The following is a 15,140-nucleotide window of genomic DNA, read 5'->3' as shown; positions in this document are numbered from 1 at the left end:
ATGAAATGTAAGCCAAGTAATAGTTGTCCATGCCCTAGACAATGAAATGTAAGCTGAGTAATACTTACCACTTTAAGGGCCAGTAAGCAATCTGTCCCATGTTCTGGGCTGCGAGCAGTTGTGGAAGCATGAGAAGCCTCTGTCAGTCAGACAAGACCCCTGGCTGACTCTGATCAATATCCAGTATGAGCAATAACTTTGTTAGTTTTATCTTGCAATAGCAAGACTCAACCTATCCTGACACAGAGCCTAAGGACAAATAAATGATAGTGTTCCAAGCTCCATTTATGACCAGTAGATGATGAATTTCAGGATATGAAAGCTTGACTTTCTTATATGAAGGATAAAAAACTAAACAAATAGTACAGATGGTAACAGTTTACCTCTCTGTCAGAAATAATTAAACCTTTAAAGTATTAACATAGGTTTTAAAATATTTCCCTCCTAATCAGTAGGGGAATTTTTGTTTGGAGAGGAAGGAGCAGAGTTGTTTTTTTGGAGATAGCATCTTGCTATGTAACTCAGGCTGGCCTTGAACTCATGATTCTTCTGCCTCCAGTTCTCAAGTTCTGGGATTACAAGTGTGCACCTCCACACAAAAAGACTGCTAAGAACATGGTTTGGAAGTCTTCTGGGTGGGTGTTGGTGGCTCATGCCTATAATCCTAGCTACTCTGGAGGCTGAGATCTGAGGATGATGGTTTGAAACCAGCCTAGGCAGAAAAGTCCATGAGACTCATCTCCAGTTACACACACACACACACACACACACACACACAAACACACACACACACACACACACACACAGAGGCAAAAGTAAAGCTGTGATTCAAATGGTAGAGTGCTAGCCTTGAATAAAAACGCTAAAGGATAGCAACCTGAGTTCAAGCGCCAGGACCAGCAGATTCCCTCCTAATGCTCCTAGGTAACTTCTATGCCACTTGAATCCATAGAGGTTCCATGATTTCCATGTATGGTGTACTGCAAAATGTGTTTGGTCTTTGTCTCAAGTTTCTGCTCAGATCTCCTAAAACTAAAACAGGAGTGTTGTCATCATGAGTCCCTATGATCACACCAAAGTTTATGCTACTGAGGTGGCCCACTTAGAGGCCCTAGATAAACTCAGGATGTGATTGGTCATCAGAAGACCACGTGCTCAGCTCTCTAACCCACCAACCTCTGGGAAGGTGAGGATGACGATCTGAAAACTCAGCTCTTGAACATGATTGTTCACAGGTCGATGAGACTTTGAGGTGCTGGGTGGGTAGAGTGCTCTGAGCGTACAGAAGTTTCCACAGGGCTCCATGCATCTTTTCCTTTGGCTGAATTCTGTCCTCCATGATAACCCAGCAGGTGTAAATAAAAGTATTTTCCTGAGTTCTACAAGCCCTTCACAGCAAATTATTGTAACCAATTTGGATAGAGGTGAGGGTAACCTGTGGAAGCAAGATTTGTGACTGAAGTTAAGGTGGGGGTGGCTAGTGTGACCGAGCTTGTAAACCTGTGTGTCTAATGCTAACTCTGAGTAGCAGAGTTGAATTATAGATACCCAGGTGGTGTCCAGAGAACCAGAGATTGGTTATTGGTGTTGGAAAAATGTTACTGATATAACATTGAAGTTTGCTTTCAATACTGGGAACCAGTAACTCCTATAATCCTTGCTACTACAGGAGGCTGAGATCTGAGGATTGAGGGTTGAAGCCAGTCCAAGCAGGAAACTTTCTGAGGCTCTTCTCTCCAATTAACTACACAAAAGCTGGAAGTAGAGTTGTAGCTCAAGTAGCAGAGCATTTTAGCCTTGAGTAAAAAAGCTGAGAGACCATGCCCAAATGCTTGACTTCAAACCCAGTACTGGTACAAAAGACAAATATAATATGTGAGTTACATGTACTTCAGTTTTAGTGTACACACACACACACACACACACACACACACACACACACACACAGAGGTACATGTTTGTACTAGCAAGAAACAAGGAAGTCACAATTTGCATAAAAGAATTTTATTTAGTGGCCAGATCCCACTAATGCTAGTCATTGTTTGATTCAGCTAAACTGTGCTATTAGAGACATTCATAAGAAAGTGTACAAGTGCATCACCAAAAGCTGTTTAATTGGGATTGTATAGAGTAAAATAAAACTTCATAAATCTTTGTCTGATAAAATCTTTAAAAGTTAAAAATGGAAAAAGAAACAGAAAAGCAGTATTCAAAACTAATAAATGCCACCTTGGTCTATTTACAGAGAGATGTGTTGTTAAACAGGAGAATACTCCGCTGGATTTTGAACCTCCCATTTTATACCATTTAGGGAGTCTCATTCCTTCCTCCACTCATGATTTCTTCCTCCTGTTCCACAGGACCAGCCATCTCTGTTCTCTGATGCATATCTTTGAGTCTCTGGCATTCCTTTTCCTCACTCATAAACGATCAGGAATTCTACTCAACACTTTCATTGAGCACCTAATATGTACCAGTACCAGGCACGGCTAGGAGGTGGAGATAAATATGTGAAAAAATATACACATTTCCTTTGGAAGCTCCAACTTTGGGTTGAATTAAATTTTTTTCACATTATAGTCAACTATTATCTCATGCCCCTAAGGAATAAAATTTGAGGATTTCTTGAGATGGTACACTTAGGGGAAGGGGTGGGGGATCTTGTTCACTGGGCCTACTGGATGCAGGTGGCCTTGGAATGCTTTGCTTTGTGACACACAGCCTCAAAGCCCCACACCTGCAGCTTCATTTCTGAACTCCAAACACGTGAAAGCCACATGTTGGGTAGTAGGGAACTAGTTACGTAAATGTGGCTTGGAGGAGACGAATCCTTCATTGGTTTCTATAGATTCCAAATTTGAGCAACACATGCATATTTTAAAAGTCTCCCCTGATCAGACATGTGGCAAGATGCTTGTTAACTAAGTAAGTACCCAGCCAGAACAGCTACAAGTGCAGATTTCTTTCTATGTCTCTGTGCTTCTCTTTTGTTTTAAAAAAGCTTCAAACACAACCCCTCCCCTCCTTGTTCTTTTTCAAATTTGAGCCCCAAACAAAGCGTATCTTGCCTTTGGTCTACAACATCTTTGTCCATGAGGTCTAGAGAGATGTGATAGTAACTTAAAAAAAAAAAAAGGTAAACTTTCAAACATAAAACAAAAACTGTACATGACATACTGTGGAAGCTGAAACAAAGCCACGCTCTCCCCGCTCCTTCTTGGTACCATGCCTGGCTGACCTGTCCCTGTGAATATTCATTTGCAGAGCGTTTTCTCAGGCACAGTGACTGGAGTCCACATCGTGGTGATGGGCTTCCCTCGCAGGCTTCAAAGCAAGTTCTTGCCTTTGGATGCACATAGCTACCACTGAATGGAGATGCATGGAGCCTCGTGGAAAGTTCCACCCTTTCCTTTTCATAGGCCATACTGTGTCATGGCTCCTTCCAGCATCCATCCAATCAGATGGTACTTGATTCTGCATTCAAGAATATCAGTGCTGGATGCACTCAACTTCCTCACCAGTTAAATTCCAAGGTCTTTGGACCTGAAGGCAACTTAGGGAGTTGGCATGATTCTCATCTGGCCTGCCCTAGTCTATGGCAGGGAGACGGCCATGTGTAAAAACATGGAGAGGATGGGAAGAGCAAGGCATACTGGGAAGGGCAAGGCAGAGACATGTTCATGCACAAGCTCCTGTCTCTGTCGTGCATGTATCTTCAGTGTAACAGCGTGTATTTGGACACATTAGGGCTTGTGCTTTTGAAAGAAAGAACACGCCCTGAAAAGCTCTTGGCAGATGTGGCCATGAGTGTGTGTGTGTGTGTGTGTGTGTGTGTGTGTGAGATGAAGTTATGTGTCAAGTCCTCTGCGTGTGTCCTGGGTCCTTTCCCATTGTCACACCCACCACACTTGTAAGGAAAAATTGATGAGTTACACCTGGTCGGTTTGATATTCAGAAGCTTCCGAGAGACTTTCCGAGAAACTGAGGAAATTCTCCTGGTACTCAGAACATACAATCTCATAGCGGTAGTGCCGGAACTCCACAGCAAAGGTGCCAAAGTAAGACAGGAAGCACATGACCAGGCCCCACTGGACCCTGGCGGCATACATGTGGATATCCTGGGCCATGAGGATGAAGTCTGGGGAAAGAAGTCAAGGAAAGAAGGCCATACACACACACACACACACACACACACACACACACACACACACACACACACGCACACACATGCACACACGCGCATACACATACATGCACACACATGCACACACACGCGCACACACACATGCACACACGCGCACACATACATGCACACACATACATGCACACACACAAACACACACACACACACAGTAGTTCTCCCTCCTGAGCAACACTAGGGCCTTGTTAGATAGCGCTCGCTGAATACAGTGTTTACATGACCAAGAATCCATAACGTGGTTGAGCTCTGTGTGCCAACACTGCCTCAAGGTACTTTGATGAGTAGTTTCTCAAAATCCTTACAGCAATTCTATTATCATCATCAGTGGTAGAAAAATAAACTCAGTGTGGCACTGGTGGCTGGAATCCTAGCTACTCAGGAGGCTGAGATTTGAGGATCTGGGTTCAAAGCAAGCCCATGAAGTCAAATTCAAGAGACTCTTATCTCCAATTAGCTAGCAAAAAGTTGGAAGTAGAAGTATGGCTTAAGTGGTAGAGGCCAGCCTTGAGCAAAAAGGCCAAATGAAAATATGAGGATCTCAGTTCAAGTTCCAGGACTAACACACACACACACACACACACACACACACACACACACACACACACACACACACACACACACACGCACAAAAGAAAAAGAAAAGAAAGGGAGGAAGGAAGGTAGAAAGGGAAGAAGGAAGGCCTGCTCAAGCAAAAAGCAAGATTCTATTTTTAAAAAATAACAAAAGTGGGCTGGGAAGGTGGCTCAGTGGTAGAGTGCTTGCCTGCTGTGCATGAGGCCCTGGGTTCAATTCCTCGGCACCACATACACAGAAAAAGTTGGAAGTGGTGCTGTGGCTCGAGTGGTAGAGCCTTAGCCTTAAGCCTAAGAGCTGAGGGACAGTGCACACGCCCAGAGTTCAGGCCCTACAACCAACAAAAAACAAAACAAAACAAAACAACAACAAAAAAAGCAAGCCAGGTGCTAGTGACACTCCTGAATGGTAGCTACTCAGGAGGCTGAGATCTGAAAATTGTGGCTCAAAGCCAGCCTGGGCAAGAAAGTTTGTGAGACTCTTATATCCAATTAACCACCAGAAAACGGGAAGTAGTGCTATGGCTCAAAGTGGTAGAGCACTAGCCTTGAGCAAAAAAGAGCTCAGGAAAAGTGCTCAGGCCCCAAGCTTAAGCCCCATGACTGACAAAAAAAAACAAAACAAAACAAAAAGCAAAAATTGCTGGATGTGTAGCAAATGTGAAGCTCTGAGTTCAGACTGCATCTAGTATAGCCAAAAAGAAGAAAGAGAGAGAGAGAGAGAGAGAGAGAGAGAGAGAGAGAGAGAGAGAGAGAGAGAGAGAGAGAGAGAGAGAGAGAGAGAGAGAGAGAGAAACAGAGAGAGAGAGAAAGAAAGAAAGAAGCGAGAGGGAGGGAGGAAGGAAGAAGGAAGAAAGGAAGGAAGGAAGGAAGGAAGGAAGGAAGGAAGGAAGGAAGGAAGGAAGGAGGGAGGAAGGAAGGGAAAAAATCAATAATTAGGGCTGGGAAGTTGGCTCAGTGGTAGAAGCGCTTGCCTTGCATGCCTGAGGCCCTGGGTTCTATTCCTCAGCACCACATAAGCAAAAAAAAAAAAAAGCCGGAAAGTGGCGCTGTGGCTCAAGTGGTAGAGTGCTAGCCTTGAGCTGAAGAGCTGAGGGACAGCACCCAGGCCCAGAGTTCAGGCCCCACGACCGAACAACAACAAAAATAATCAATAATTAAAGGGCTTAGAATAAATTATTAAGAATTAAGTTCTTTTTTTGGGGGGGGGTCCGGTTGTGGGGCCTGAACTCTGGGCCTGGGCATTGTCCCTCAGCAATTCAGCTCAAGGCTAGTGCTCTACCACTTGAGCCACAGCGCCACTTCTGGCTTTTTTCTTTTTGCCTATGTGGTGCTGAGGAATCGAACCCAGGGCCTCATGCATGCAAGGCAAGCACTCTACCCCTGAGCCACCTTCCCAGCCCCACTTTAGAGCTATTAAATTAAATGACATAACAGGATTTAAGTCACTAATACAATTATTTTAGGTGGAGGAAAAAAAATCCCAGGTATTTTTGTTGTCAATGTTGATTATTTTTGACCATTACTGGGGCTTGAACTCAGAGGTCTTGTACTTATTCCTTTCTCAGCTTGCTTGGCTGATGCTCTATCAGTTGAGGCAAGCCCCCAGTCCAGCTTTTTGTTGCTTAAGTGGAGATAGAGTCTCATGAACTTTTCTGCCTGGACTGATCTTGAACCATGATCCTCAGCCTTCTGAGTAGTTTGGAATACAGGTACCCAGCTAAAATTCTTTTTTGTTTAGGCAGAGCTTATTTTACATTTAGTTCTTGGGCATGAACAACTAGTCTGAGAGCTTTCGGCCTTATACTTGTTTACTTTGGTGCTTTACCTTAAGATGATCCAAGGGTTACACTAACCCACTGGGAATAACAATTATCTCATGTAATATATAGACAGTTTTCCTGTTTTAATCTCACTGTCAAAGAACCTTTTCCCATTTAAAGGATACAGAGGACTACACAGAGAGTGATAGATGCTGAGAGGATAACTCGTGGAATCCCAGCTTTCCGTCCTTCATTCTTGATGTTGACTTTGAGTGTCAGTGCAGCCTGGATCCAGCAGGTCAATGTGCCAAACCCAAAAGTCAAGGATGTTCCCACATTATGGATTTCTTCATCATTCGTGAGCTAGGGACAAACAGAAAATGGTATGTGGAGGCTCAATTAGAAAAGGAGATGCAAGTAAATGCAATATGTGGACAAACAAACAAGAACAATAAGGAAAGAGATAGCTTAGCCAGGCTCTGGTAGCTCATACCTATAATCCTAGCTCCTTAGGAGGCTGAGATCTAAGGATCAAAGTTTGAAGCCAGCCCAGGCAGACAAATCTGAGAGACTCCAGCTCCAATTACGCAGCAAAATGCCAGGCTGTAGGCATGGCTTAAGGAGTAAAATACAAGCTGTGAGTGAGAAGGTTGAGTGAGAGCTGGGGGCCCCGAATCCAAGTCCAGTTACTGGCATACACACACACACACACACACACACACACACACACACACACACACACACACACACACACACAAGAATAACCCAATACTAAGATACATACAATTTTCCATGCTATATACAATCTATTTCATTATCTAATAATACTTATTTTAACCAATTAAAATAGTTTATAGTTACAAGATTCAATTTTTTTTTTGTCGGTCATGGGACTTGAACTCTGGGCCTGGGCGCTGTCCCTCAGCTCTTCAGCTCAAGGTGAGCGCTCTACCACTTGAGCTACAGCGCCACTTCCAGTTTTCTGGTGGTTTATTGGAGATAGGAGTCTCACGGTCTCTCCTGCCTGGGCTGGCTTTGAACCAAGATCCTCAGATCTTAGCCTCCTGAGTAGCTAGGATTACAGGCGTGAGCCACCAGCGCCCGGCTAAGATTAAAATTTTTTTAAAAAATATGTTTAAAAAAGGGTATTGATTGAAAAGTGTGTCTCTTATGCCATGTATCCATCACCTGCTCTCTCTACAAGCAATTAGTTATTTGATTCCTCTATATTCTAACTGTAGGTAGTCTCACAATTATTCTTCATCATTCATAGCTTTGGAATAAACTCTCTATTCTCATGGTAATCACTACCCTAATGAGCATTTTCTAAGAATGTGGCTTTCTGCTTGCCTAGCTTCTAGAATAGTTAAAGGAAATTTGTGGGAATGTCTGTCAAATAATTCACCAAGCAAAACCTTGGTTGTTATTGTGCAGCCAGGAGAAAGTCTTGGGAAAAAGTGGTCCTGGATAATGAGTTAGCGAGGGTAAGGATTAAGACAAGAAAGGGTCTTGGAAAATCTACTGGCATATTTTTAGTAAGAACATTAGCAGACGCTGGGGTCCTACATTCATGGGCATTTCATTCAATAGTAGTGGGAGAGGGAGGTTGGGGTTAGTGTTTTCACAAAGGAGAAAGTTTGTAACCGTAAACGTATGTCACACATTGGAGGTTGGTGTGGACCAGGGGAACGGAGGCAAGTCAAACTGCTGCAATAAATGAAGTCAGTCAGGACCAGAGTTGGGTGATGGTATTGACAAGGGAATGTATTCTTCTAGGTTGTAACTGTTGGCTCTAAATTTCTAGGAGAAAGTTGTGTGTGTGAGCTCAAGGTGAGCACTCTACCACTTGAGCCACAGCGCCACTTCTGGTTTTCTGGTGGTTCATTGGAAATAAAGAGTCTCATGGACTTTCCTGCCCAGGCTGGCTCTGAACCGTGATCCTCAGATCTCAGCCTCCTGAGTAGCTAGGATTACAGGCGTGAGCCACCAGCGCCTGGCAGGTTTGCATATTTTAATACAAGTCATAGGTGTTCTAGAGAAATTCTTGCTTGACTTCCATGTGAACTTGTTAATCTGAAATGCAAGCATTCCTCAAATAGGCTATTTGATCAGTGTTTAATGATAAATAAGCAATGATGTCATTAGTTTTCCAAAAAGGCACATCAGGATACAATTTGTTTTGAAAAACAAAAGTGTAAAGCACTTTGAAATCTTTTGTAGAAAGCATGGAACTATTATAGCTTTTTCCCCCACAGTCACACCATACTACATGCACCATAGACCATTTTATGTGATAGCAATCCTTGTGGTAACTGCGGGAGAACCTGTACATACTAAGAACCGGAATTACTAATTGTTTTGAACGTACATGCAGAATTTATTTATTTAGTGCCAGTACTGGGGCTTGAACTCAGGGCCTCACACTCTTGCTTGGCTTTTTTGCTCTACCGCTTGAGCCATACCTCCATATCTGACTTTCTGTTGGCTAGCTAGAGTTAGGAGTCTTGCGGATTTTTGTCTGTCTGGGCTGGCTTCAACCTTGATCGTCAGATCTCAGACTTAGGAACGGTTATTATTACAGGTGTGAGCCACCAGTGCCTAGCTTCCTGCAAAATGTTATGGACCATAGTGACTATCTTTCAGTGGTTATGATAATCACACAAGTGAAATCCTTACCAAAAGTGAGAGGGAGGTGAAAAAGGCCAAATGAAGTACCTGAAAATTACCAAGTAAGGTCATTCCAAAGGAGGCCAGACACAGTGCCACCAGTCCACTAATATTCAGCCACGGGTTTAAAACCTTTGGTTTCAGTTGTATGAAGCGTAGAACAGCCACCACAAGGGCTAGGAATAAAGCAAAATCTTCAAATTAAAAAAAATTAAATCTCACACCTAGATTATGAGGCAGAGTTTCAGAGCTATAACATGCAACATATAACTTTTCACCACAGCCCATCTGAAATCTCTGAAATGCCAGACAGTTTTCAAAGAAACATTCCATGCCATGCTTATGGTTACTCAGATGTCCTGTTTATTTAAGCCAGGGAAGGAGAAAGGCAGGGAGTTGCATGGGTGTTGCATGGGTGACAGGACTATTACTGTGTTTTTCTCAGAGATTTCAAAAACAAGGTCGCCAAAGGACAGACTGGCTTGGGAGAACATTGCAAAGGCCCAGCACACAACAAATGAGATGAAGACTGGCTGGGAATTCTCTGATTCAGTCATTTTCCAGCTTAGAATAGTGTGGAGCAGAGAAGGCAGGACAGGAAGACATGGGGAAGAGTTCAAGGTGACCATTGGACAAATAAGTGGGTCCCTGTGCCAGAAACTATTCCTGGGGACAGGAAGGAAGCTCAAGGGAAGTATAAAATCAGATCTTTCACTACTGTTTTCTCTCTCTCTGCCCATTCAAAATACAAGTCAATCCAAATTAGAGCTGTTAATCATATTTATTTAGGAAATCCATAGCTAAACAGCAGATTGGGGATCATGGTACATACTGAAAATATTATACCCTATATATCAGGATAACTCAGTATTTTCTTTCCGGTCGTGGAGTCTGAACTCTGGGCCTGGGTGCTGTTCTTCAGCTCTTCAGCTCAAGACTAGCGCTCTACCACTTGAGCCACAGTGCCACTTCTGGCTTTTTTCTGCTTATGTGGTGCTGAGGAATCGAACCCAGGGCCTCATGCATGTGAGGCAAGCACTCTACCACTGAGCCACTTTCCCAGCCCAAGATAACTCAATATTTTCAAATGACATTAATCATGAACTGTTTTTTTAATGATGGTGGTACTGGGGTTGGGGTTAAACTCAAGGCCTTGTACTTACATGTTACACTTGTTTGAATGGTGCTCTACCACTTGAGCCATACCCCTAGCCCCTACATTACTCATTTTAAAGGCCACTTTCCTTTGAAGAAAATTAGAATTTGAGAATTTGAAGACTGAATAGGCGAATTTAGATTTCAAACCCTGACTTCTAATAGAAACTTGTCCATACTCAAGCCACTTATCTCAGAATCACTTGTCATTGTTTACTACAGAGATAGTTCATACATGAAAGATGGGAAGGGTTAGTCGATATATGAAAAAAACTTACAATTAGTTTAAATTGTATTGCATTTAAGAAAATGCAGTTACAATTTCCCAAGACAAGTTATTTTGACATTAAGTTCAACAGGAAGACAATTTGAAATTCCATTTGGGTGCTGGTGGCTCACACCTGTAATCCTGGCTACTCAAGAGGCGAAGATGGGAGGATTGTGGTTTGAAGCCAGCAGGAAAGTCTAAGAAGAGCTGTAGTTCAAGTGGTATGGCTCTAGCCTTGAGCAGCAAAACAAAACAAAACAAAAAATCAGCTAAAGTACAGTGCACGATCTTGGAATTCAAGCCCCAGTAACAGCATGTAGACACAAGTGTGTGCATGCACATGGGTGCGCGCACACACAATACACACACACACATAATTTCCAGCACTACTTTGTTTTTTTTTTTTTTTTGGGGGGGGGAGTCTGGTCGTGGGGCCTGAACTCTGGGCCTGGGCGCTGTTCCTCAGCTCTTCAGCTCAAGGCTAGCACTCTACCACTTGAGCCACATCGCCACTTCCGGCTTTTTTTTTTCTGCTTATGTGGTGCTGAGGAACCAAACCCAGGGCCTCATGCATGCAAGGCAAGCGCTCTACCACTGAGCCACCTTCCCAGCCCCTCAATGGATAACTCTTATACAGTAATTAGTCAGGCTATAATGACAAACTACCAAGGTGACACATTTCATGTCTTTCAAGGATAGCTCATTATCACTCTGGTAACTGCTGGGTAATTTACTGTTGTGGGATAGGACTGTGTTGGAACTGGCTAAGCCTTAAGCCCCAGTCCTGAAGTGAAGTGGTTCTTCCCACAGCTCCACCCAGCCAGACACACTTTGTACTCTGTGCTGGCGGGGGCGGGGTGGGGCAGGTTTGGTGTCTCTTGGCACTTTTCATTTCTTACGGGACGCATATCATCCGGTAGCCACAGAAGTGTCAGTATCCCTATTTGTAATATGTGTGAGAAATTATTTTATGTATACACCGGTGATAAAACTGTGCAGCAAACAGAAACATGTGTATGTGTGTGTGTGCACACATGCTCACGTGTGCGTGAGCGCTAGTCCTGAGACTTGAACTAACAGCCTGGGTTCTGTCCCTGAGGTTTGTTTGCTCAAGGCTATCATTCTGCCACTTACGCTACAGCTCCACTTCTAACATTTTGATGGTCAACTGGACATAAGCGTCTCATGGACTTTCCTGTCTGGGATGGCTTTGAACTGTGATCCTTAGTTCTTAGCCTCCTGAATAGCTAGGATTAAGCCACCAGTGCCTGGCTTAGAAACTTATTTTAAGACCATAATTCAACCAGTACTTCTAACTTCAAAACTTACATTCCAAACAGTACAAAATACTTTTCAAACACTACCTCTTTTTTTTTTTTTTTGCCTTACAATTAGCATGCCATTGTTAATCTACAAACTCCATTATTATTCAGACAAGGCAAATATTTCCTTTAAACCTTGATTCTAATTAAATTTTAGAATAGGAAGAATAATTAAGACCCAATCCCCAAAGCCATTTTATTAACTTTGGGATTGGATAAACACAGATTTGGACTGTTACGAAATCCATTTTCAACCAAGTAGTCATTGAATTCTACCTTACTTACTAGGAAAGACCAGGGCAGCAGGCAGCGTCAAAGCATCTTTTTATTTGTTGATCTACTTTATCATGGCCACTTTCTGACCAATAGATAGATGCTTTTGTTTCATAAAGAATTACAGATTTTTAGCAGGATCTGGTGGCTCATGCCTACAATTCCAATTATTCGGGAAGCCGAGATCTGAGGATCATGGTTAGCACTAACCATGGTTAGTGCTAACCATGAACAAAACAAAAACAAAACAAAACAAAAAACTGAGAATTTGAAGCCCTGAGTTCAAGTCCTAGTACTGGCTAAAATGATAGGTTTTGCTCATAGTCGGTTTTAGAAAAGAAAATTTTCTACCTTTATGCTGTTTTTGGTGTGTAGAAGAATCTTTGGTGTCAAGATATTTCCTATGTAATTTTCCTATCTATTTTCAAAGAAGCATTAATAGATATATTGCTGGTTTTTTTAAGTTAAAATTTAAAAGTTTGGGATTGAATGGGTTTCTCAAGCCCAAAACTCAGAATGACATTTCCTCATTCAAAACTGATGTCTCACCAAAATATCTCTCTCCCTCTCCCTCTCTCTCTCTTTCTTTCTTCCTTCCTTCCTTCCTTCCTTTCTTTCTTTTTCTTTCTTTCTTTCTTTCTCTCTCTTCATGCCAATACTGGGACTTGAGTTTGGGACCTGGGCCCTGTCCCTTAGTTTACTCAATAAGGTTGGTACTCTACCACTTGAGCCACAGCTCCACTTCTAGCTTTTTGATAGTTTATTGGACATTAGAGTCTCACAGACTTTCTTGCTCTTTGAACCACGATCCTTAGATCTCAAAGTCCTGAGTAACCAAGCACTTGTCTCAAATTTTCTTTTGCTTTATTTAGTTTTACTGTTTACACATTAATAATTCCTACTTACAACTGTTGTAGAACATGACTGTCAGTATGTTTTGGCTGAAGGAAAGAGAGTGGATGCTATTAGGTGACTAAAATTATTCGGTCATTAGCTTTATCCTCACAGTCTCCCTAGAGCAGGAAATAACATTTTTGCCAACAAATTTGTTTTAGGTCTTCCTCCTTCTTCCCACACCCTCTCCCTTCCTAGTGGAAGGAAAGCATAGATTTAGGCGAAGAACACAACTAATTCTGAACAGAAAATAATTGAGTTCTCCATCTTTGATTAGTCTGTCAAGAAGATAAAAGGTCTTTGGAAACTAATTTTAATAAATGTTATACAGACTCACTTTGGGATTATATTATAATCTATATGGCTGCCAAAACGCAGTGATTTATAGGCAATGTGGTCTATTTTTGAAGCCAGTTGTATGGTCTAATGTAATCGTCCACAGCCTGAGAGGACAGGCCCAGAGGCTGAGAGCAGTAGAGAAAGAATCTTTAGTTAATGGATTCTTTTTCACTCCCAGAATAAATAAATAAATAATTGTTGGTTTGCTCTCACTGAGCACTAATCTTAATAAGTTTTATGTCTCCCAGGTGGCACCAAAAATGATGAAAAGATGATACAGACTAAACACAGAATATTACAATAGCTTCAAGCAAAAGCTGGTAAAAGCTTAATTGCTTTTAGAACAGGAAGAATTAGCGAATAAGATAATGACAAATGTCATCTGGAAGAAGGGGACTTGTTTTTACTGCTTTGTTTTTCTAGACATGCTTTTATAACTAGTTAATCATAAGGTTTGTAACTTGTGAGCTGTGCAAACTGTTTTTGTTTAGATTAAAGACTAAAGACTATTGGGAGATATCTATTTGCCTAAAGAATATGAAGGAGGCAATATGTAGCTTTTTATATATTCATCTGTTTCTCTGAATGGAGATGGCTTGTGATGATTTTTATAGAAGCACGCTCCTATGCATCATGATTAAATGAGGCAGTGTTTATAAAACACTTAACTTTATGCCTGGCATAGAAATGCTGGTTGTTCATTACTGTCCTGTGCCCTGTGGGCTAATCAGAGGGTTGGGTACCAGCCTGCCAGTTACAGGCTGACTGCAAGGATCTGCAGAAAGCTCCTGGCCCTCCTGCTCAGGGCTCACTCTTGGGCTTTGAGCTCTGCTCAATGGAAATATTCTTTAGCAGTCTTTTTTTTTTTTTTTTTTTTGATCAGTCGTGGGGCTTTAACTCTCAGCCTGGGTATTGTCCCTCAGGTGAGCACTCTACCACATTGCCACTTCCAGCCTTTTCTGCTTATGTGGTGCTGAGGAATTGAACCCAGGGCCTCATGCATGCAAGACAAGCACTCTACCACTGAGCCACCTTCCCAGCCCCGAATGTTTTTTTTTTTTTTTTTTTTTTTTTTTGTCGGTCGTGGGGCTTGAACTCTGGGCCTGGGCGCTGTCCCTCAGCTCAAGGCGAGCGCTCTACCACTTGAGCTACAGCGCCACTTCTTTAGCAGTCTTTTATGTCTTGGTATGAATAAACTTACTGAATCTTTTCAGAAGAGCAGTGCCAAGAATAGAAAAGAGAAACAAAAAGAGAGTACAAAGCTTCTGGCAGTTGTGAGGCTGAAGGCAGCGATGACCAAAGGAAAGACTAGGATTAGCCCTGGCCCCTCGTATTGCTAGCTTCTGAGTGCTGTGCCTTTAGTACAGGTGGACATCTAGGACATGAACATCCCCTACTGTAAAGGCAGGAAGGGAAGAGCTGCTCTAAGGCATCTGGAGGTTCTTCTTCTCCCTAGTGGCCTGTAGCAGCCCATACCCTCCAGATACTTTCTGTCTAGGTGAAGTCTAAGTTGAGCAAGGACAAGAATATATTTGACTTGCCAGGTACCAGTGGCTTATGTCTGTAATGCTAACTACTCAGGAGGCTGAGATCTGAAGACTGTAGTTCAAAGCCAGCCTGGACAGTCTTGTGAGATTCTTATTTCCAATTAACCGGAATGCAGATGTGGCTCAACTGGTAGCACC

The 15,140-nt window shown here is 42.5% G+C and overlaps 1 protein-coding gene across 3 annotated transcripts in view; it reads right to left on the bottom strand.

Moving 5' to 3' along the window:
• Nucleotides 1–1,982: 1,982 nt before the first annotated feature.
• Tmem150c (transmembrane protein 150C) overlaps nt 1,983–15,140 on the bottom strand; it is a 64,169-nt gene continuing 51,011 nt past the window's right edge. For all 3 annotated transcript variants that reach the window (XM_070012427.1, XM_070012426.1, XM_070012429.1), the window contains exons 6-8: nt 9,253–9,380; nt 6,723–6,900; nt 1,983–4,138 (exon numbers count right to left, since the gene is read on the bottom strand). In XM_070012427.1, coding sequence (XP_069868528.1) covers nt 3,930–4,138; nt 6,723–6,900; nt 9,253–9,380 — 515 coding nt within the window. In that variant the 3' untranslated portion in view covers nt 1,983–3,929. The remainder of the gene's footprint in view (nt 4,139–6,722; nt 6,901–9,252; nt 9,381–15,140) is intronic.

The sequence above is a fragment of the Dipodomys merriami genome, unplaced genomic scaffold (genome assembly GCF_024711535.1).
Source record: "Dipodomys merriami isolate MVZ:Mamm:240054 unplaced genomic scaffold, mDipMer1.0.p SCAF_9, whole genome shotgun sequence".
Taxonomy (NCBI): Eukaryota; Metazoa; Chordata; class Mammalia; order Rodentia; family Heteromyidae; genus Dipodomys; species Dipodomys merriami.
This window is presented reverse-complemented; position numbering and strand designations above follow the sequence as displayed.